This window comes from Spea bombifrons, chromosome 12 (assembly GCF_027358695.1).
Source record: "Spea bombifrons isolate aSpeBom1 chromosome 12, aSpeBom1.2.pri, whole genome shotgun sequence".
NCBI classification, from domain to species: Eukaryota; Metazoa; Chordata; class Amphibia; order Anura; family Pelobatidae; genus Spea; species Spea bombifrons.
Genome location: NC_071098.1, coordinates 29187252 through 29209533, shown reverse-complemented (window position 1 = coordinate 29209533; position 22282 = coordinate 29187252). Strand labels below are relative to the sequence as shown.

Below are 22282 nucleotides of genomic sequence, written 5' to 3'. Positions count from 1 at the left end.
TAACGTCCCACGCAGCCTCATCGCAGAAGAGAAAAAAACGTACGGAGAAGCTGCAGCTCCCTGCTGCTTGAAATGCATATGGGGGGATTCTGCAGAGTCCCTCTATGCGTTGGTAAGGGCGACCCCCCAGACGTTTAAAGGTACCACACAGTTATCACAAGCATTAAAGTGCAGATAACACATTTAACATTGTGTCTTTAATCTGCAAGTATATTAAACTTATATATATCAAGATCAAGACAGTGAGGGGCCCCAACTAGTCTCTGTTCAGTCTTTAATGCTCCTCAAGCTTTGTGTGTCTCCCATGTAAGTTCTCTATCGTTTCCTCCTCTTCTTTCTCACGATCTCGCTCTGCAGCCCCCATTTCCTCCACCGAGCCTATTTGCCTCCTACCCGTGACCCCCTGTCTAAAACAAATTAGTTACGGCCTCGCCGCGTTTGCCCACCTTCCCTGGAGAGGTTGGGTACGATGTCCCTGGCGGTCTAGGGTAGGAAGCCAAGAGATCCGTGCCTTCTCTGGTTCACATCTCTTGCACTGCTCATTTCGGGCTCCGTTGGCCAGGAACATAAGGAGCAACCAGATATGATGTCATATAAACATGTCCTGTGCCTGCATTAGGAATATCCCATCATCCAAATGAATTAATATAGCGTTTATTTATGCATATCGGATGACTATCTCCGTGTAAACACGAACGTTCTAATGTTTCTTGGAGGATGTTACCATTGTGAACACAACCATAAGCTTCTGGAAGAGAAAACCAAGTGATAGGAGATGGCTTTTCTCCTAACGAGGATCAGTTTGTCGTAACTAAATAGTAGCCTTTAAAAAACCCAACCCTTACCGTGGTGGGAAGTTCCAGAAGACGTTGTGCAGCTGAACGAGTTGTATGAGGAAGTACAAAGTCCGATGAACTTGGTTAACCATTACTGGTGATTGTTATTATTTAAAGTGCCAGTGAGACTCATATCTTACAAAAGAACCACACAGAAGAGCAAAGGCCATGAACATTCTACACAGTGTGTGGTGAGAGTCGGCAAAGTTCTCTGGGCAGATCTTTCAAGAATCCACCAAAGCCCATGTGCCATCCCGAAAGGACATTTATGGGACAGGCATACGGCTCCTGAATCCAAGACGACTGATTAAGGTTTCGAGTTTTTCCAGCAGGAGAAACGAGCGAATAGACGGGTGCCGAATGGGGCCGATCTGCCGGCAAATTCTATGTTTCGACAGAACAGAAAGGCTCCCATATCAGCAGTTTAGGCCGATACCGGCCCTCGTTGATATATGTGGTCCCATCAGACGTTTCATGGTCCGCTAGATGATAGACAGATGCATTACACCAGTTGTTGCCCTGTATGATGTGTTTTTTAATTCAGGACCCTGACTTATCCTTGTTTAAGTTCTGTAAGTAGTGCGTGTTATAAAAACAAAACCTGCATTTCAGGATTACCGTGTTTTCTGCCACAACGGCTGAACTTTTGCAGACAGAGAGATGCAAACAAACCATTTAGTGGATGCCTTCAACCTACATTAGTTGGGGGGATATTCACTAAGGTCAACTTGAACTTCCTTTGAAGGAGTTTAGGTTATTCTTCTGATGTTCCCAGATTTATCAGAAAGCAGCTTGTACTTTAGAAGTTACAAGCTGCTTTTTTTCTGGGAGACTGCACTTCCTGCTTGCCGACAGCGATCCGGTCGCCGACAGTCACTCGCTTTCTTGTAATAAGCGACTTGAGTTTTACCAAGTAGAGGTGACCTTAACGAGATCCCATCCACCTTGCCCCACATTGAAAACGGCCTTGGACAGGGTTTTCAGTAATTACAGAATTTAGTCACATGACATTTGTAGTTGTTAGGGCTGTCACAAAAGTTAATCGAGTTAATTAAAAAAAAAATAGCCTCCCAATTAGGGCAAAAATTGAAATTTCAAAAAAAGAATGTGAAATTGTGTATTCAGCAATCAACCACTTTGCCATATTTGCCCCAAACAGCTTATTAGTGCCACCTTAGCCCCAAACAGCTTGTCTGTGCCAACTTTGTCCCCAAACTGCTTGTCAGTGCCCACAAACAGCCTGCCTGTGCTATCTTTGCCCCCAAACAGCCTGCCTATGCCTCTGCCCACACCAATTCCCCGCAGGAGTGGTGTGTCTCTCTTCCTCCGTGCTGTGTGCAGACTCATCTAGAATGCAGGAAGTGGATGTGATGTCACTTCCTGCACAGTGGATCAATCAGACACAGCGTGCATGGAGAGGGTAAAGTGCTTGATCCATGCCGCTAGCTGTGGTTATTACCGGCACCCAACGGCTTTAAAGGGGCGGACAAAAGGTAGCAGGAGTCGCCTGGACCCCTAGAGTTGTGGGCCCGGTTGCAGTTGTAACCATGACTGTTACCCCCCTGCCTGAATTTTGGAATTCAATAGGGAACACATAGTAATTAACGAGTCAGGCTGATTTTGAATTTTGAGGGGGGGGGGATGATAAAAATTGTTAAAAAACCCCAAACATTTATTCTAAACAAAGAAAAGGTTCCCCTGTTGCCCCTCTTTTCAAGGCGCTCAGAATGTTTGCAGGGTAGGAGGGTATCGCAGGTATGGAATAAAAAATACCCGTCTAGAACATATATATTTGCAATTGTTTCACAAAAAGCCATACTGTGCCATTTTTGCACATAAACCAGGTCCGGTTACTAACTCATTCATCACATCAACCCAAAAGCACCCTGCGCGGAACGCGTTAACCCTTCCCTGACTCTGTTTCCTGTCTGTCTTTTTCTGTATCTACTACTATTATTTATTGGTTTGTATGGCACCATCGTATGCCGCAGCGCTGTACAATGGGGAAAGAGGAAGGACATAACAAGTAGCGCCTCACATAACAATCTCGACTTTTAGAAATAAAAGGTAACGAGGGCCCTGCTCGAGGGAGCTTACAATCTAGAAGTGATACCATTGTTTAATTCAGCAATAGTTGAAATCATTCGGATCCCAGGGACCGAAATATATTGCAAAGCGGGAAAAATGTGACGCATGCAGAAAATAATCGCGTTTCATGCTCCTTGGGCACCATGCGTGGACGCAGTTAGCCAGCTGCATGCAGTGGATTTGCTGCGGTCTGCAGGATACATTTATAATGCACCGCCACCTGGAATAATGCGCCAGTCGAGGAGCAGAGGGCATATCGCACCGACACAAAGGAACAAAGATAATTATTGCCCCAAAATTCGGAGGCTTCTACCGAACAGAGCTTCATCTTAACCAATAACATCCCAGAGGGTTCGGAGATAAATTTGGGATTGAAATTTGCAAAAATAAATATATAAATAATAATATTGTAAAAGGGCTTCCTCGGGCTGCGGCGTTAGCGATTACATCATGGCGACAAATATAGCGGATTTGCTGTATTAATGTACAAACAACCGCGTTTGCTACAACTTCGCAATAAACCAATGATTTTTTAATCAGATACAAATTAAGCACCCCGTTAGATTCTGTAAAGGTAGAGAGGGGTTAATAATGTTGTGAACAGAAATTTTATAAATGACGTTTTTTTTTATTTTCTTTGCATTGCAACACTTGTATAAATCGGTCATATTAATACAATGTTGCTCTGCAAAGAAAATAAAAACAATGGAATGCGTTCCGTATCTCTAAATGTATCGATAAACGGTGTAGATTGTGTGCATTCTTTCTCCCGCGTACATAATGCTCCATTTAGTTTCCCTTTTGTATGCTGATTCAGTCATTCAGAGAAAGGGTTAATGGTGTGTGTCAGTGGAAAATCCACCAAGGGATTGTTTTAATCAGGCAGAGAGGTGACATCACAGCTCTGCCTGGAGTGGCTTCTGATTGGCTGGAGATGACATCAACCTGAGTTATTTTTAACAACCCCCCCCCTCTCTCTCCAACCACCACCACCACAGGCTCTCCTCCCTCCCTCCCTCCCTCCCATCACATTACCTCATCCCTCTCTGCTGGCTCCAGTCATCATAACAATATAGTACTGGACACCTGAAACTCAGATCTGCTGCCTCCTGACTCTGCCTGGCTGAGGCTCCTGCAGGTACTACTACTGCTGCTGGTGCTGGTGCTGCTGCTGGAGTCCCTTGCTGCAAACCAGGCGATCTTACACCAAAGCCATTGGAAAGGTAAGGGCTGGTGCAGCTCCATTCTACCAGTATATCCCAGTTTGGGTTTGCATGCATTGTGTTGGGATCAATGCCATTCAGGTACCACCATCTCACCATGCAGGATGCCTGTCTATGTATATATATATAGATAAATATATATAGGGGACTCAGCGGGGGCTATAGGCGTATGGAGCTCCTCTGTGAGCTTGCAGCCACCCTTGCACCATTCCTCCTTTTAATAACCCAGCTGGTCTTATTTCGCCGGGTAAAGCAGAGGTAATCCCCCCTAAGCAGCTGTTGGTATCCAGCTCTCCGCTCCTGACCTAGGGGATCCGCGGCTGATTGGAATTCACTGCGTTGAGAAGGATCGGGTTGGTAATGATTTTTCCGTTCTTCTGCGCCATGATCATTCTAATTCAGAATATTCGTCTTTTTTTTGGATTTTTTAATTATTATTATTATTTCTCTCTATGTATCCGCATCGAGCCTCGCTCCCTCCCTTTGCTATCCTGCTCTTTTCCCCTGTCTTGGCTCCTTACATTTTCCGCATATTTTCAAGCCGCTCCATGCATTTTTTTTAACCTTCTCTGCTTCCTGTACATGGCTCCTTAATCCCGGGAATTCCACATATCTTGCGCATTACTGGAAGCGGGACAAGGAAGGAAAGGAGGCGTAAAAAAAAAAAAAAAATCCTTAAAATCTAAGAGAAAATGGATAAAATACTATATTTTATTATTATATTTTATATTTTATTTATTATTATTATTATTATATTTTTTTGTTCTGTTGGGTTGTCGAATGAAGTGCGTTAACACATTGCGGACTTAAAACAGGGGATTTTTGTTCGACTAATGTGTTTCTGCTTTATGTGGTTTTCCTTCAAATGAGGTCTGTGGCCAGCCTAGGGTTAATGTCTCATCTCGTTTTTTGTAAATCAGGGATATATTGCCGAGTTTAATCATTTTGAAACCGGGCCTGTTTTTCATTTCATGATTTGAGAAAAACCTTCTAAAATGCAGGAGCAAGAACTCTTATTATCCCCATTATTATTTAAGATTTAGACATTTAAAGAAAATCATATTTTAAATATTTATTTAAATATTTTGAATCCATAGCGAAGCAGTGCAGAATCTGATTTATGGGAACATATTATTATTATTTATTGGTTTATATAGCGCCATCGTATTCTGCAGCGCTGTACAATGTAACGCCTGCAGACCCGTGTAACAGGGTGAAGCTTCAATCCAGATATAACTGCCCCAGTGAAACATTATTTCAGAGCCAATAACTCATCTCTCTGGTATCCCATTACATCACAAAATAAGCGTCCATGTTTTTTGGATGACCTCATCGCCTAATTTTTTTTTTTTTCTTTCACTTATGACCTAATGCTTATACCAAACAAGGCTGTTGCTGGTTAGCGAGTTATCTATAGTCTCAGACATCATATGTTATAAAATAGCTCATAATTCTAGGAAATAAATTTAACACTTTGATGGGATCTCAAATACAAATACATAATAATGCACTATTTTGAAAATGGGATTTTTTTTTTCTTTTTAGAATTTTTTTTTTCCACTGAGATTTTCTAAAGTGAAATCAGATAAAAAAAAAATACATATTTAGACATTTTATATATATTTTTACTTATATATATATTTCAAGTTTACATACTCAATACAAAATATGCGTCTTATTATTGAGATATCTATGTACCTTTTTTTTATACATTATTTTGGGGTAAATATTAGTTTTTATCACATTACCCCTATTTTTGCATCCTTTTCTTTTAATTTTCTACTGGAAACTCTTACCAAGATATGTTTTCACTAAACTGTCAAAACAGACTGTTTTCTTTTCTTTTAAAAACCCTATAAAAATATATAATAATTTAGATATTCTATATATCATCCAGATCTCTATAGAGACTTATAGATACATATGTTGGGAATTCCCTTATAAGTGAATAATATATGTTCTGTTTTGTAGCTGGTCGGTTTTAAGGCTCCTTTTAAATGAAAGAATTTAAACCAGGTTACCGCCTGTCGTTGGTGACTTTAATTATTTAAAGTTCCTGCGTGGGGAAAATCCCCGAGTCCGTCCTCCCTGCGCTTCCTGCAGAACACGCTGAGCGAGGAGAGAGTATTTCACTTATAAAATATTAACAGTTCCACTTTCATTGCTTCCATCTTTCATCACCCAGACCGAACAGAGACTAATTCAATTGCATTCACATTTTCCATGAAAACAAAAATCAATGGTCCTTTTTTTATGTAGGATGAATTCTAGAAGGAATGAATGACAGACCTAAAATTTGGATTTTTAATCCCTTTTTTGCTCGACCTCTTTGATTTCTCGGAAATAGGTCAAAGTTAATAAAACTTGAGTTTTTATAAGTTGGCCCATGGATGTTTTGTTTATGTAATGAGTGTAATCCGTCCATATGTGATGTTTTATGCTCGTGTCTGTACTTTGAATGTTTTATGGATAAAGTTGTGTTCTGGTGAATCTTTCTATCCGCGTTTATGGGGAAAAAATTTACAATTTTAGATTTAGATTCTCACAGTCTCTACATTTAAAGGGTCCGACAGAACTAGAACCGACCGACTAAGACCAGCCGATACATTAGGGAAACAGGGCTCGACTCATAAGCTTACACTCTAGATTCATTGTGATATATTTTAGGGTTCTTTTCGCCAAAGCTCCCCGACTCGCAACCCTGTCTTGGAATCCATCCTGAAATATTTTCTTTAAGGAGACCCGCATTATTTTTATTGGCTTATAATAAATGCCGTTGCGTGTTACAATTAGAAGAGTGTGCTCTGAATTAGAGACCTAACACGCGATCTATTGTGTATGCGCGGTGAGCTATACCAGGCCTACGTCCACCCTTGCAGAAATACACCATGATTAAGTACTTCCATTAACTCCCGCTGCTGGAAATAGCTTTCCTGTGAATTAAAGGGGCATTACTCGGCACCCAATGCCTCACGCTGCCCCAATTACCCCCGTTTATCTTACGAACGGGCTTTATGAAGGGGAGGGTCCTGCCTTAACCCTTTTTAGTGCAGAGCAGAGCAGAGGGGACGTCGCTGTTACAATGTTTACCATCCCTCGGCAGAAGAAGGCAGAAATAATCAAATGCCTATTTTGTACGAGGTCACAGATCGTTTGATTAATGATGTCATTCGTTGGGTCAGTCGTGCTTTCCTGACTACAAGGCCAAGCTGATGTCCTGCATGGCACTGAAGATGGCCTTTACATAGAAGAATGCGTTTCATTATTATATCAAGATAAATAGATGCAAAAATAGAACAATAACAGAATGTTGCCATCTGATGTCAGTTTTTGTCTCTTTGTCGTTCCTCCATTGTCTTTCTTCCCCTGTTAAAACCCGTCTCCTTTTTTTTAACCCACCTTTTTCTGCCTTTGTTTCTACCGTGCAACATTACCCATAAAAATATACAGTAAAAAAGCAGAAATTGTACGCTTATTTTTGTTTTTTTAATCTTAATGGCTCAAAAAGCTGAAATGGGCTAAACAGAACAAAATATATACCAACATCTGCCCTCCTGATTGGCAACGTAATGTCTTTTTTTTAAAGCCCCTTCATATTTGTTTCATTATCAGTGAATGAACCAGGAAAGCGGAGGAGGCTTTTAATGATGCCGCCGTAATGAGCTTCATCAGGCCAACCCCAGTATATATACCAGAATTCTGATTAATGTATACGCTTTTGTTGCGGAAGGTTCATATTAAATGCTTTGTCTCTTTGGGGTCTTTGAAGTCTTTGTTCCTCTGTAGGTAGACGTATTTAAAAGAAACATTCACGATGAAAGCATCGGTCGTTATGTTTAGAAGATCTTCTCCCTGAAGGATCCTGCCATGAATTATTATCAGAATATATGCCCTTAATGAACATTATTTAATATAATTATTATTATAATGGTCACAGACCAAACGGGCACGAATTATCTCAGGCATTTAAATTGTTTTCCGAGATGGCGGGCTCACTCTTGCAAGAATCTGTGTAGATATATGAGAATTTGCTCTGTGGCCGGTCGAGGCCTGGTTGCGTAGAGATGTGTGAATGGTTTTAAAGCCTTGAAATCCCTAAAGATATTTTAGATTGCTTGTGGGTTTTTTTTTTAATGAGCTGGGGGAAGCATATTTCCTTTGCACTGTGTACTTCCTGTTGTGTCCTACTTAGTCTTACTCAAGATAAGAAGTGCAACAGGGAACATTCCTCCTGCCTACTTAAAGAAGAAGCACTGATATAATTATCATTTATTAATGAGGCTTTAACAGAGCTTTACAACGGGGAAAATAATGTTTGGGACATGTTGGATCAGAGACACGTGTAGGGAATGGCTCGGTGGAAAATAGGCAGAAAGTAGCGCTTTCTACACCAGGAAATACCTCGTTCCCGGCAATTTATACGTCACATACGTTGTGACCTATGTCACTTGACCACTCTTGGCTCATGAGACGTTTCAGGAAGTGTAACATTTGGTTCCCGATCACATTAGAGCCCATAATAGTACCGTGGAAGCGATTTTCAATATTTTGCCCAAAGCTAGCGTATAGCTCTGGCCATTAGAGCTAACGATCTAAAAATAACGTTACATTTGAAATAAAAGAAAAGGATATTGGAAAATTTGTATATATTTACATATTTAACTGTTTTTCCATATAGAAACATTGTATTTTTAAGTTATCACGCTCTAAGCCGTATCTTTGTTTATATGGCGGATACCCAGTAGAAGCTGCTGGTTCTTTAAAAAGAATTGTCAGGGGACATAAGAATCCCATAAGAATCAACCTCTGCTGGTGTTTCTCACCGAGAGCTCTTGTTGTTGTAAGAAATATATACCGTGCATCTGACGTACGAAGGCGGCAGCCACGAATCTACGTATTTAATGTTGTTGTGTTCCCACAGACCGTCCATAATGGGTGGAGAGAGGAAGCCACCTCAAGCTATGCAGGCACAAAAACTGGCCGGGATTTTGCGAGAGGACAGCGAAGGGGTCCTGGTGATTGACTGCCGCTCCTTTAGCGAGTACAATAACCTCCATGTGGTGGGTTCGGTGAACCTCTGTGGCTCCAAGCTGGCTCGGAAACGTCTCCTGAAAGAGTTACTTGTTTTGCCACGCCATCCAAAGGTGAGCTGCAAACACGCCGGGATATCCAGTCTTAAACTTAAATTCATAGAAATGTCTAGATTAGTCCTATTACAATGTTTCATCATTCTTAGAAAGGGACTATAGGAGATCGATGAGTGTTAGGAAGAGCTCCACTGGTTGATGCCCCTTCGAGATGCTGTCTCCAACCCTTGGGGGCTCCTAGGAGCTCTGGTTAGGGATAAGCAAGTGTCAAAGATGGTGGAAGTCATTGGCGCCTATGGTGCTTGGGAAGAAATGTCCTCCCTGGCCTGTTGCTACCTATCCTGTTTTGGGGTGATCATATACCAATCTGAGGCATTTTAGGGGTAATTATCCTTGTCCAGGGTTATAGGATTAGTAATATGGCAGCTGCTTGCGAGCTTCAGGTATTATGATCATTAATATGGCTTAACTAGTCTATATAGTAATGAAAAGCTCTTTCTAGTAGACAAGATCACGTTACTTCCTTCATCGTGAAAGTGTAAAACACCCCCAACCTGCGCTCTGTTTAAGCACTGATATGCCTACGTTATGCCAAATTGGGTTTTTCCCCAGTCTGAGTCACGCGCTGATCTTACTTGGTCGGCCGTTCCCAATTAGCTTCACGTCAACCGAGAAGTTAGTTGGGAAAGAGCTGCTTGAACTCTGGTGAGTCAGATTAATCAATATGGCCTCTGAATGACTCAGCTGCCCCAAAAGCCCCTACTTTAACCCCTTTGCTGTCAATGGGGTGCGCAACTCCCCACCGCACTGAACGTGTGTTCTCCAGCCTGTCTGGAACCTTAGATTAGTTTGGCCAATTAAAAAAACCTGGACATCTAGGAATTGTAGAGTTAGTTGGACCATATGGACAGAATGTAGAATTCAAGAATTGCTACATTTAACCTTTTTATAGCGGGTTCTATGCCGTTAACAGAATTAGAACACTGAAGGTCCTCAGGCAATTAGGAACCACCACCACAGTTCAATAGAGTAGAGCCCCAGATTCCTTCAAAATGTGGATTCTCCAAATTTACCCCAATACTTCTATAAGAGCCATACCCTTTCTACTGTATAATAAAGCTTATGGTTCTCCCTTATGGTTTCACTTGCAGATCGACCCTTCCTTCGAGAAGCAGGTGGTGGTTTATGATCAGGGTAACCATGAAATATTAGCGGGACATTTTGTGTCCTTGGTTGTGGGAAAGCTGGAGAAGAAGTACACGTCTGTTTCTTTACTAGAAGGTAAGTGAAATTCAGAATAAATTTCCTTTAATTATTGAATTATAAAGGTATTCCTATACTCCATCCCACCTTATGTGTTCTCGGTAACTGTAGCGGTAAGTTGGGAGTCGGAGTCCTAAATCATTTAGAAATGTGGCTGGCTGTGAGTGTTGTCCATTGGCTTAACAGCTGGAGGTTTCTTGTTGAAGGCCCCTGGTTTATCATAAAATAAGATAAAGCCGCACGCAGGTCATTGACAAAAAAAAATGTTGCTGACGCTTTCATTGATTCTTTACCCCCCATTCAGTCCAGAAACATCCGATTGACTAAATTTATCTTTTTTTCCGAGTGATATCAGGTTTTAAGAGTCGGTAGTCAGCGGATGAACCTCTTATAGGATTTCATTCTGTGATACGTAATCCGTAATCCATTTCTGACTGAGGTCATCGCTGCGGAGAAAGCCTTCAATGAAGCCCCAGAGAGAGGGAATTAAATATTTATCATTCAGTGAAACTAGTGTTCCGTTGTGCTTTATGTATGACTTCACATATACTACACATATATACAGTATATATATATATATATATATATATATATATGGGGGGGTATGGAGCTTTCCTCCTTAGCGGGATATGTACTGTATATTATGAGTTGGCTTTGCGCCATCTCCCAGGACAGAATCCAATTTTCTCACGCACACAAATCAACTTGTCCCTGAGAAACGCTGGGTTATCAATGCAGTCATCCCGCTTTAAATGGTAAATGCCGTGATCGCATCGCTATGCCCCATCCAAATTGGGTAGCTTGCCAAAAATAGGGAGCAGAAGGCATGCGTTATGCGTGTTGAAAGTGGATCAGCTTTGTCCCTTTAACCGGCGTTGAACCAGAGCCTCCAAATTAAACCGGGTGTGATGGGATTTGCAGCTGGATATCGGCGGCTGATTTTGTTCCCGACTCCTTCACATGAATCTTGATCACTAGATAACTTTTGAACCCTACTGTTTTACTTAGAATATAATATGAACCACCCTGTGCTTGACCTCCATTGCAAATGTCATCAACTAACTTAGTTGGCTGACATGGAACCCCTTATACAAGGGACATTTGGGGGTTGTATATAACGCCACTTCTTCTAGTTATAAAGAAATGTTACAAAGAGTTAAAAGTATATAAAATGAGCAGAATTCAGGTACACGCCAGGTTGTTACGTCCAAAGACGTTATAAATGTTATCAAAAATAACCCTTTTTAGTTTTTCTAACTATCTGGGTTTTATGTTTTCCAGGCGGATTTGCAGAATTCTCGTCTCAGTTCCCAAATCTGTGCGAAGGAAGGACGACCACCAACATACTGCACACAAGCATATCCCAGCCCTGTCTCTCCACCTCCACCGTCTCCGTAACGCGCATCCTACCGCACCTCTACCTTGGCTCGCAAAATGATGTCATGAACCAGGTACGACGTCATCAATATAAGTGGGTGGCGGGGAATTCGCCAAACAGATCGCAGGCTGGAGCCGCGTAATTGCTTTCCGTGGTCAATATATCTCACGCCTGGCACTCTCTGGTGAAGCAAATCATTAAATTGTGTGGTCTCTGCTAGGAGTTCCCGGAGCCTCTCGGTTCAGCCTCTGGAAGAATTTTTATTGTTACTTTGGAGCCAAATACTCTGTTTTTCCAACTGAATATAGGCCATGGTTTATTTTCTCGTAGCTCTGTTAAACCGGTCCGTTCAGGCTTCTTTTGTTGTGTCACATGGTGCATGAAACGAGAGGGGATTGGTCGATTCGATCGACGTTCATGGAACACGTGCTTGTTAATGCCAGATGACGGATGATAAGGATACAAACACCTAATCCGGTGTCGTAATAATTTAAATAGAACAAATGCTTCTTTCATTCCCAGAATGTGTGAAAGACGAGTGCAATCAGGTCTCAGCTGTCTGTGATTGCTGGTGTTACACTGTTACCATTGTCGAAAATCAAAAAGAAGCGGAACCCAATGGTTAAGGAGCATTACTGAACAGACAAATGGGACTTTTATACTAATATTAGTTAAAACATGGAGTCATGGAGATATGTTCTTGCGATTCATCGTTCATAACTCGCATTAATTTCTATCTCTTCTTTAATGTCTTCGCAGGAGGTGATTAGTCAGAACGGCATCACTCATGTGCTGAACGTCAGTTACAGCTGTCCAAAGCCCCTCTTCATTCCCGACAACCACTTCCTACGAATCCCCATCAACGACAGCTACTGTGAGAAGATCCTGCCCTGGCTCAGCGCAGCCGTTGAGTTTATAGGTACGTAACTCTCATTGTCTTACCCTAGCGGATAAGAGCCAGGCTCGTATGCATGTGTTACATTATTAACAAGAGCTCACTCTTCTTTGTCTTTTTTTCTCTCCAGAAAAAGTGGAATTGGTAAATGGTAAAGTGTTGGTCCATTGTCTAGCTGGAATCTCCCGCTCGGCAGCTGTCGCGATTGCCTATATTATGAGGTCCATGGGACTCTCTCTGGATGATGCCTACAGGTAAAAACATATTAGGTGCAGAATTTGCTTCTTGAGCTAGTTCTTTATCTTTTGAACAACACTTGAAACCGTGGCAATGAATGAAGCACAGATGCACATTTACAATTTATTCCGTAGGTTTGTTAAAGAGAAGCGACCTACCATTTCCCCCAACTTTAACTTCCTCGGACAACTCCTTGAATACGAAATGAGTATAGCCGCTTCTCCACCCACCGGAGCCGACGATCCATCTCCTGAAGTCAGTCCTACAGACAGAAGGAGCTTCGATCGCCCGTGTGCCCAAGAGCAGACGTTTGGGGAACAGCCTTGCCAAAGCAACAGCAATCTCAGTGCTAACTCTCAGGAAGTAGAGGTAGCGATCGAGGCTACCAAACTAGATGGTTCCTGCACAAAAATGGAGTCCGGAACGACTCTGGAGAGCCGGTTTACCTCCATGGGGATCTCCTCAGACCATCGACGTGAGATTAGTAGTTTGAAGCGCTCCTTCTCTCTGGACATTAAATCCGTATACACACCTCTATGCGCCTCCGTCGAAACGCACAACAACTTTCGCACGCCGTCCATGTCACAGCTGGTGCCGTCCCAGTCGCTCTCCTCCAAGCCGATGGGTTTGTGGGATCGCTTTTTGGGCTTTGGACTTAACTTCTTGTATTACTATTCGGAAGAGGAAGAGGCTCAACCAAAGATGGGACAGAAAGAAAGGCCAAAGGAAAACTGGGAGCAACAACATAGCCCAGAAAATTTTAAAAAACGACGGGCAAACACAAAGAAGCTCGACGATGGACCTCAGCGCCCGTTTACGCTAAACATTCCCAACTGCAAAAGCCAAACCTTTTTAAAGGAGAAGAACTTGGACGTCAGTCCAAGAGCGAGAACTATTTCCCCTGTGCCTCTGTGAGGGACACACAAGGTCGCCTTCTTCAAAAGCTCCACATCTCAAAGGCTGCTTGTGTGTAGACAGGAAAGCATATTAGGGATCCATGAAGAAATATTTGAAGAACCTGCTGGTTTTCTTGCCCAAAACCTTTCCTTTTCCGCATGCTAAAGATCCCAGAGCGATGCTCCAGTAGCAGGCTGAGGAATAACCACGTTAATTGTTTCTTCATATTGAATGAACAAAACTGAACGATTTGACGGTTGATGGTGGCGACCAGAATTCGGTTTGTGGTGACCTGCGAATCATCAGCGAGGCAGGATCAGAGGTCCGCCGTCTCTTGGGGCTTAATGTTTGTTGCCCTCATTTTCGGTTACAGACCTTTTAGAAGGTGTTTAGGCCTCCGCGCTGACTCTCTCCTGTTCCAGTGACCCTCGTAGGCTGGATACGGATACGCCTGCATTTTATTTGACTTATTAAGATTTGGATAAGATGGTCAAATAAGCAGAGACAGCAAAAGCTTTGTGTACCCCAATACCTTCTACTTCACTTTTGTTTCTTCTTCTTTTTATCGAGTGATACGACGATCCTTTTAGGAAATCTGGCCCGCTCCTTACCCACCGGGATACCTGGATTATTGCAACAAACTGTCATCCCATCTTGATCCCTGTTATTGTACAACGAGATTAGGGGTGAACCTGGTGGCCCTTTGCCTCTAGGCCCTGCGAAAAGGGATGCCTTAGAAGCTAAGCTATGTCTGTGACTATACGTTACCACCTTTATATCTTTTCTTCTGTTATTGCTGTGATATTATTTAATGATAACCGCGCATGTTGGGGGTTGCTCCATTAGGCAGCGCCGTACATGACCCACCTCTCAGGATAAAAATAAACAAAAAACTTTTAAACACAAAAGGACGCCATTACCGTCCTCGTCACAAACAGGTGGTAAAATATTGTACTTTGACTTGTTTTTGGTTCATTATTTATTTATAAATGTATTTTAATTTCCTCTCGCTTCTGTCAATGCCCATCGAAGCTGCTAGTATTTCTGTTGTGATGACAAGTTCGAGTTACTGCACCCAGACTCCGATACCTGCTAAAAGGACTCCTTTGCAAAGCCTCGGTTTGTTTGTTAATTTATTTATTTATTTCAGTAGTTAAAAAAAAATGAGTACTTCCCAAAAGGGGAGGAAAAAAAACATACAGAAATATGAAAGAGATGCTATATACATTTAAACATCCTGTACCCCGATCTGGTATCTGTAAATAATAATAATAAAAGAACAGAAACTTTGATATCTTTGTTTCACGTTGTTATTTTTCTACCGCGTATATACACGCGGTCCACACTTATCATATGCTTTTTGTTTTTGTGATAAGCATTACATTTTTATAGAGGCGCATAAATCCTGCAGTCAAAGATGGCTGCCTGCTGGTATAGACTGAACAATACATTATGTGCCCCGGGCTGGGAGTTCCGGTATTTACATATACATTTTTTTATTAGGGTTTGGGTTTTTTTATTTTCAAATTTTTGTTTTAATGAAGAACAGTAATTCTAAATATTTTAAATAATAATAAATAATTAAAAAAAAATAATATAAAAATAATATAAACTGGCATCACGGCGAGACTGCTTCCGCTCAGAGTTTAATATATATTATATATCCGTTTCAGCTTTTCGTGTGACGCTGATGTTACCTTCTTTCCTTAGTGTTCAATGCATTGCCATATTCACCATGCCCAGTCATTCCATTCATGCTCTTACAAACATACATCAACACACTCACCAAGCAGCATATTCTGCCATGGGCTGGCGGGTCCAGGGGCAGCAACCCCTCCGCGGCATTACAGGGGCAGATCACCCAATAGATCACCCAATGGGTCCCAGCTCAATAGACATTTGATACTGTAGAGGTCGATGCTGAGCCAGCTCAGACACCCATAGTATCCCCTCCAGTGTATGACCTAAAGGGGAGCACCAGGATATGACATCAATGATATGACATCAATCATACCCAAAGAAAAGGACCAAACTCCTAAAGGTACTGTTTGGAAGAGGATCACTCCGTGATGGGGATACATCAAAACGACTTACATGTTTACAAAGAACCATTGAATTACAAGACATAGTTTCCTTTTACGAGTTAAACAGAAAAGAGCCGGGCTGTTATATCGTTAAACTCTTAGCGTCCAAAACAGAGAAAGAAAAGTTGAAAAGTTCCAAAACAGTTGCCAAGAAACATCTAGGCGGCCATTTTGCACTCTACTTTCTTTTTTCTCTTCTTTATTAGTTGAACGTACAGTCTTTACAGTCTTGTTCTTTAAATGAAATTTTGAAGTTCTTTAGAGCTGAAGAGCGGTCAACCTTGCCTAGTGCCGCCACCATTTTTGTTTGACCTTCTGCAAACTATATACAGCCATAAATACATATGGATATAGGTACATAACTACATATGTTTTATGATAACGTTAATGTTCCAGGATGGGGCAGGGTCATTTTAAAGCATTTATAGGCTTTTGGGCAGAATACGTAAAACGTGCGTTCCTTTACTTTAATCAAAATTAGAAAAAATATTTTTCTGCAGTTAAGGCCTCTGAATCTATACAGCTTACTAGATCATATCCTCTAAACAAAATCTGTAACCGGCCCCCCCCGGGTATTAGTAATCCACGGGGTGGTGCCCATAGTGCCCACTGACATAAAGTGGTCCTAGAGAAGGCTATAGGGGCCCCTGGTTCAGCTATATCTGTCTGACACCGAGGCCATTTTGAATAAATTAATGGAGATATTTATTTGTACGATGATGTTCCCTCAGTTGTTTTTCTCCATGCGCAGGTACATAATAGTTCTGTTTTTTAGCAGGTGCATGAACTGGTCCCTTGCCCCTCTCCGGTTGACAATAATAAATATGTGAATCTCTCTCTCTCTTTTTTCTTCTTTGCTTGTTTATTGCGTTGCTAATAAACATCGGACTATGTTTGGCAGCGAAGCGTATATCTGGGTCACAGCTGTTGCTACAGTCAGGTCCCTGCCCGGCCAACAAGGATCGGCAGATGGAGGATAAACTTGATGGTTTGTATCGTGCTGGTTGCGTCTCACAATCCTTTGTTGTTTAATATCGCTACGTGAATCCAGAGCGCAGACGATAAAGGTGTTTCTTGTAAAAATGGGTTTCCTGGATTCTGCAGTAACATGAAATATTTGGGGAGCCCCACGTCTGTCTCTCCCATCACCCTCCATGTTCTGGAATCGGAGGAAGGGCTGGTAACATTCAGCCTGGGGGGGGGGTAATTCTAGCCTGGTGGCTCAGCTAAAAAGCAACCTAAAGCACATTTGGAAACAAAATGCCTAAAGTATGCTTTCCAGACTCATCTAGAACAGATCAGCAAAGAGAGAATACATAAAAACCCATAAAGAACACACAGAAGGGATTCATTCCGTGAGTATTTGGAACCCTTTTACTTCAGACCCCCTGGTGGCTCTATGTGGAATTGCAGGTAAAACACATGTCAGTGGCACAAAATAATTTAATCAAAGCGGCCCAGGTTGCAATTGCCCCCCTGGCACCCTTGCCAGTCCTGTCCTGCTTCAGCCTTGAGGTTATGATGTCATAACCTGATGCAATCAGAGTGTTTTAGCGAGCATCCTACTAAAACCCTGCTGTATTACAGATATTATCATAACTAGAAAGTCGGTAAAAATATTTACCCCAAAAACATAAGAAATCTTTTTTAGGGAGTCCCTAAAAAAGAAAACCTTAATGCAATTTCCAGTATTCAATCACTGGTTTCTGTCACAACTGATCTCTTCAGCCTCCAGTTTGAAAACCGGACTCCAGGTATAATACCGAGGATACTGCGGAATCCCTTAAACTGATTCCGGCACCATTTATAAAATGTTACCATATTATGTCCTAAACACAAGAGAAAGCCGATGTTACCTAAAACATCCCTCACATGTCTCCAAGGCATTAGTGACTCAGGCCGTGGGAATATGACATCATCAAAGGCAAACGATCTCATCAGAATGCTTACATGACATTCTTTTAAGATTCTCGTGAGAAAAGCACATTTTAAGTCATTCACGTCGGATATTTAACATTTTTAAGTCTCGAAAGAAATGTGTGCAAGTTTTGGGGGGGGGGAATGGTGGGCACTATTTACACATACATTAATGTTTAAATGTTAAAGGTTTTCATGCCTTTACGTTTACGGGACATCATTTTCTTTAAAACAGGACAGTAATTACTTTTTTATATAGTCTGGCTGTTCCATGGTTTCCATGGAGACACAGTGCTTTGAATGTCAATGACACCCATGGGAGACGCATTCCCTTTGGGTGAGACAAGCGATAGAGTCCCCCTAGAAACAAGTAGAATGTTATACTGTATATTAGCTGTTAAAGTGTTAAACTCACTAAAGTAGGTGAAAGAGCACTAGAAGAAGGAGAAAAAACACTTATTACGTTTCTTCTTTTCATGCCTGCCAGGTTATTAACCCGCTGACATTTTTATCATTATCGCTATAGCTTTCTAATGGACTGGGCAGCGAGGCGCGTCTCCTTTATTTTAATGGATATCCCTGTATTTATTTGTCACTTAATAATATATATATCCTTTTTTTAATAGTATTGTGTATATTTTATATGAATCTGAATATCATATTAACCATAAACGATTATTGAATAAAATGTAACTACTTTGTATCAAATGATTTATCTATTATTGCTCAGGTGCGCCCCCTGGTGTTGTTCCTCTGTAATACACAATTTGTTTATGGTTGGGAATTTGTGACCTTGTACCAGCTACACAATAAAATGTTTATAAGTAGATTAAAGGTATGCTATCAACAACAACGTATTAAATCGAATGTACGTGTAACTACGGGCTGGCACGATGCATTGTTACATTTTGTTTCTTATAACCGAGGTTTATGGCTCCCTTATCACCCTGTTGTAAGAATAAAGTTCTTCTCTGCACGAATTTATTCCATTTTATTCGTCCCAATACTATCTCTAATGCACTTCCTGTCTTCCTGTCCCCATTGAGATCAACCCAGTCATGGATGAACCCAACTCCAAGTAAGACAAGTAAACAATCCAATGTAACTGTTGTGGCCGCCGTTGCGTCTTCCCTCCGGGTACCGGGAGGAACCGGTGCAGTCTACACACCACCTGCACCCCCCCCCCCGTCGGGCAGACGTGAGCGATATGCACGCATGCCAACAGTACGTTTCCTAACTCACCTCCTGCCCTGACCTTTGTCGGTAGAACCTAAAACCGCCCGCCCCTGACCTTTGGGCTGCCCGACGCACCTCGCACCGATCTCTGACATCCAAGTCTCTGCTCGGGTGGTCCTGCCACCCCTCAGAACACCCAGGTCAGCCATAACTGCTTTGTTGACCCACAACCCAAACCACGTGAGCTGACAGTACAACCCTTTTTACCCCTCCGCATTCCTATATCTACCTTTATCTCACCAACCCCTATAATATTTAAGTACCCCCCCTGTTAATTAAAATTGTTCTCTTGACCCAGTTCCATATCAAGCAAGATCTGAAGTGTAATCTTTCATGTTGCGAACTAGAACTACCGACCCGCCGAACGGAGCCAGCATGACATTCACTGTCCTGCCAAACCGCGCGAGAGGAATGTTTGTAGTAGCGCCGGCGGGTTGGTTAATGAGTCTCTTCGCATTCGGGGTGGAGGTTGGAGGGAATTTGAGACAAGCAGTGACAGGTACGTGCTTACCAAGGTAACACCGCCGTGCATGTGATATGTTTAATCATCTGCCTCGAAGCCAAAGGGTACACACTCCCCAATTAGTGGCGACCTCTCACAATTATAGATGGAACGTGGAGCTCGTTCACAAGGTCGAAAGAACACATATGAGCAAAGACTTTAAAAAGAGGCATTTTATTATTTAAAGGGGCATGCATACCTCCAAAGTGTCCCTTTTAAAGAGAGACAGTCCCTTTTTGGAACCCACATCTCCCGTAATTTATCTTTGGGTTACTGCCTACAGACCGTGCTTTCCCTTTTCTCAATCAGTGATAATTAAAAAGTTTGGAGATGGAAGGCAGCCTGTGGCAGGGCCAGCATTATCTTTATAGGTACGTATACAAGCTGGCAAGAGGGACTGGAGCCTTTCTTAACCAATATAAATGGTTAGGACGCGTACAAAAATTGCCAGGCAAGAAAAAAAAACTGAATTGTTTCCAAGACCCCCCCACCAAAAATGAAACTGATTTTCAATAATTAAAAAAAAAATATTGAAAGATTTCCAATAGCCCCCCCAAACAAAATGAAACTGATTTATAATAATTTAAAAAAATATATTGAAAGATTTCCAAGAAAAAAATGAAACTGATTTCTAATAATTTTTAAAAAATACTGAAAGATTTCCAAGGAAAAAAATAGCCCCAAAAACAGAGGGATGCGCTTAATGTTTTCGTTTAGAATGTTAAACCCATTGAAGGAAGTTGGTCGGGTTCCTTGATGTTTCCATAAAGTGTGATGAATCCTTAAAAAATGATTATTTAACGTAGACGCCACAAGACAAAAAATAAAAGTGTTTACCGTGCCAACTAATAAAATTCGGGCCAAGTTGTCAGCATCCTGTTCTCCAGGAAACCCGAATTCCTGCCATGAATTAATCCACTGGAACAACTATCTCCATTAGATGTGAACAGAATGTTCTAGAACTACTTTATCTGGAAGAAAAACAATATTCTACGACTGCCAGCGATTACTGGGTTCTCGGCGTTGAGCAAATCGCTCTCTACCACTGTTTGTGGTGTCCAGGAGAAGGCGCTGATGCCTCCTGCCAGATCCCTCCTGGGCTCTCCAATCTACCCCTGATGGCAGCGGGGTGAATCAAGAATTATGTCTGGAAAGGGTTTGGTCATCCAGCTGCGCTGGGAGCTACTATATGAAATATTGCGTTATAAAAGTTACGTGCCAAAGGATTTAAAAATCTCTCTAAATGTCCTTTTTAAATAAGGTCAGGGGGTGATGGATGAGAGGAACAGCCTCCCAGCTGAAGTGATAGAGGTTAATACAGTGAGGGCACCTGGTGTGCCTGTAAGGCATCCTGGTTACAAGTTGTTATGTTATATACTACTTGTCCTCTCTACCCATTGTACAGCGCTACGGAATATAACGGTGCTATATATAAAACAATCAATAATACTAATAACCATTGGGATCAAATTACAGTAAATTTTTAGTAATTTAGTAACGCTCGGAAATGATTCCATTTGGGATCTTATAATATATAAAGAGGACAGTGCAAATGCCTGATGAAGCTATGCATCGATCTTTACATACTCCCAAAGGAATTTGCGTAGCTCAACGTATACAAATCCAATCAGCTGCGCCTATACAGTGATTGCCATCCCTTTAACAATTATTTTTGTTTTAATTGTAATGACATTTAAATGCAATTTTAATATTATTATTTAATATTATTTGTATGATTTAATATTATTTTTTATCATTTTATATTATTTGTGTTATTTAATATTATTTTTATTATTCAATATTAATTTTATTTTATATTATTTGTATTATTTAGTATGATTTAATGTTTTATATGTTTTGTATTATTTAATATTATTTTTATTATGCAATATTCATTTTATTATTTTATATTATTTGTATTATTTAATATTATTTTATTATTTTATATTATTTTTATTATTTTATATTATTTTACATTATTTTATATTATTTTTCATTTTACGTTCTTTCAGTGCAGAGACCAGTTGTGCATTACACGTTGTAGTCTCTTTTAGAACAGTCCGTGCTTCTCGTCGACAGTTGACTCAAAGTCTGCGAATCGCTTCCCAAAGCAAGGAAGACATCGACCTGTACAGACACGTGACAGCAAATGTATTGTATGTTCTTTGCCATCACCGCGTGGCAATAAATGCAGTTAGTCGTGTGTGAAATATGTAAATCCAACGTAACGTTCTAACCATAGCCACGGAACGTTGGGATTTGGACTTTTAGGATTTTCACATTTTTTCAGATCTTTACTAATTACACCGAAGCTGACGTGTGTAAAAATAGAGATGATTTAATGGAATTCTGGTTTTGCATAAATGTATCAGGAATATTTGGAGTAGTCTGGGCTAGACTGACCAATCCTAGGGCAGGAGGTCAGGGAGGATGGCTATAGCCACCATGTCACATTTTGGAGGGGCAGATAGTCTTGTTGGGCAATCGGCCACTTTGCGCCACATACCCTGTGGGCTGGTTGGGGAGATCAGAGATGGCCTTTTCCGGTGCTCCGAGGACGCAGCTAGGTGTAGGTTCTGGGCACATGCCATGTGTTATTTGGTGTCCATTGGCCTTAAAGTGCCAGTGCCCTTTAATCA

General features: G+C 41.4%; 1 protein-coding gene across 1 annotated transcript; it reads left to right on the top strand.

Moving 5' to 3' along the window:
* The first annotated feature begins 3917 nt into the window (after window positions 1-3917).
* LOC128470189 (dual specificity protein phosphatase 8-like) lies at window positions 3918-15196 on the top strand. The gene is made up of 7 exons (XM_053452032.1): window positions 3918-4147; window positions 9069-9291; window positions 10386-10515; window positions 11779-11948; window positions 12635-12794; window positions 12901-13024; window positions 13142-15196. The coding sequence occupies exons 2-7, from the start codon at window positions 9079-9081 to the stop codon at window positions 13920-13922; spliced, it is 1578 nt and encodes a 525-aa protein (XP_053308007.1). The 5' UTR covers window positions 3918-4147; window positions 9069-9078; the 3' UTR covers window positions 13923-15196.
* Window positions 15197-22282: the final 7086 nt, after the last annotated feature.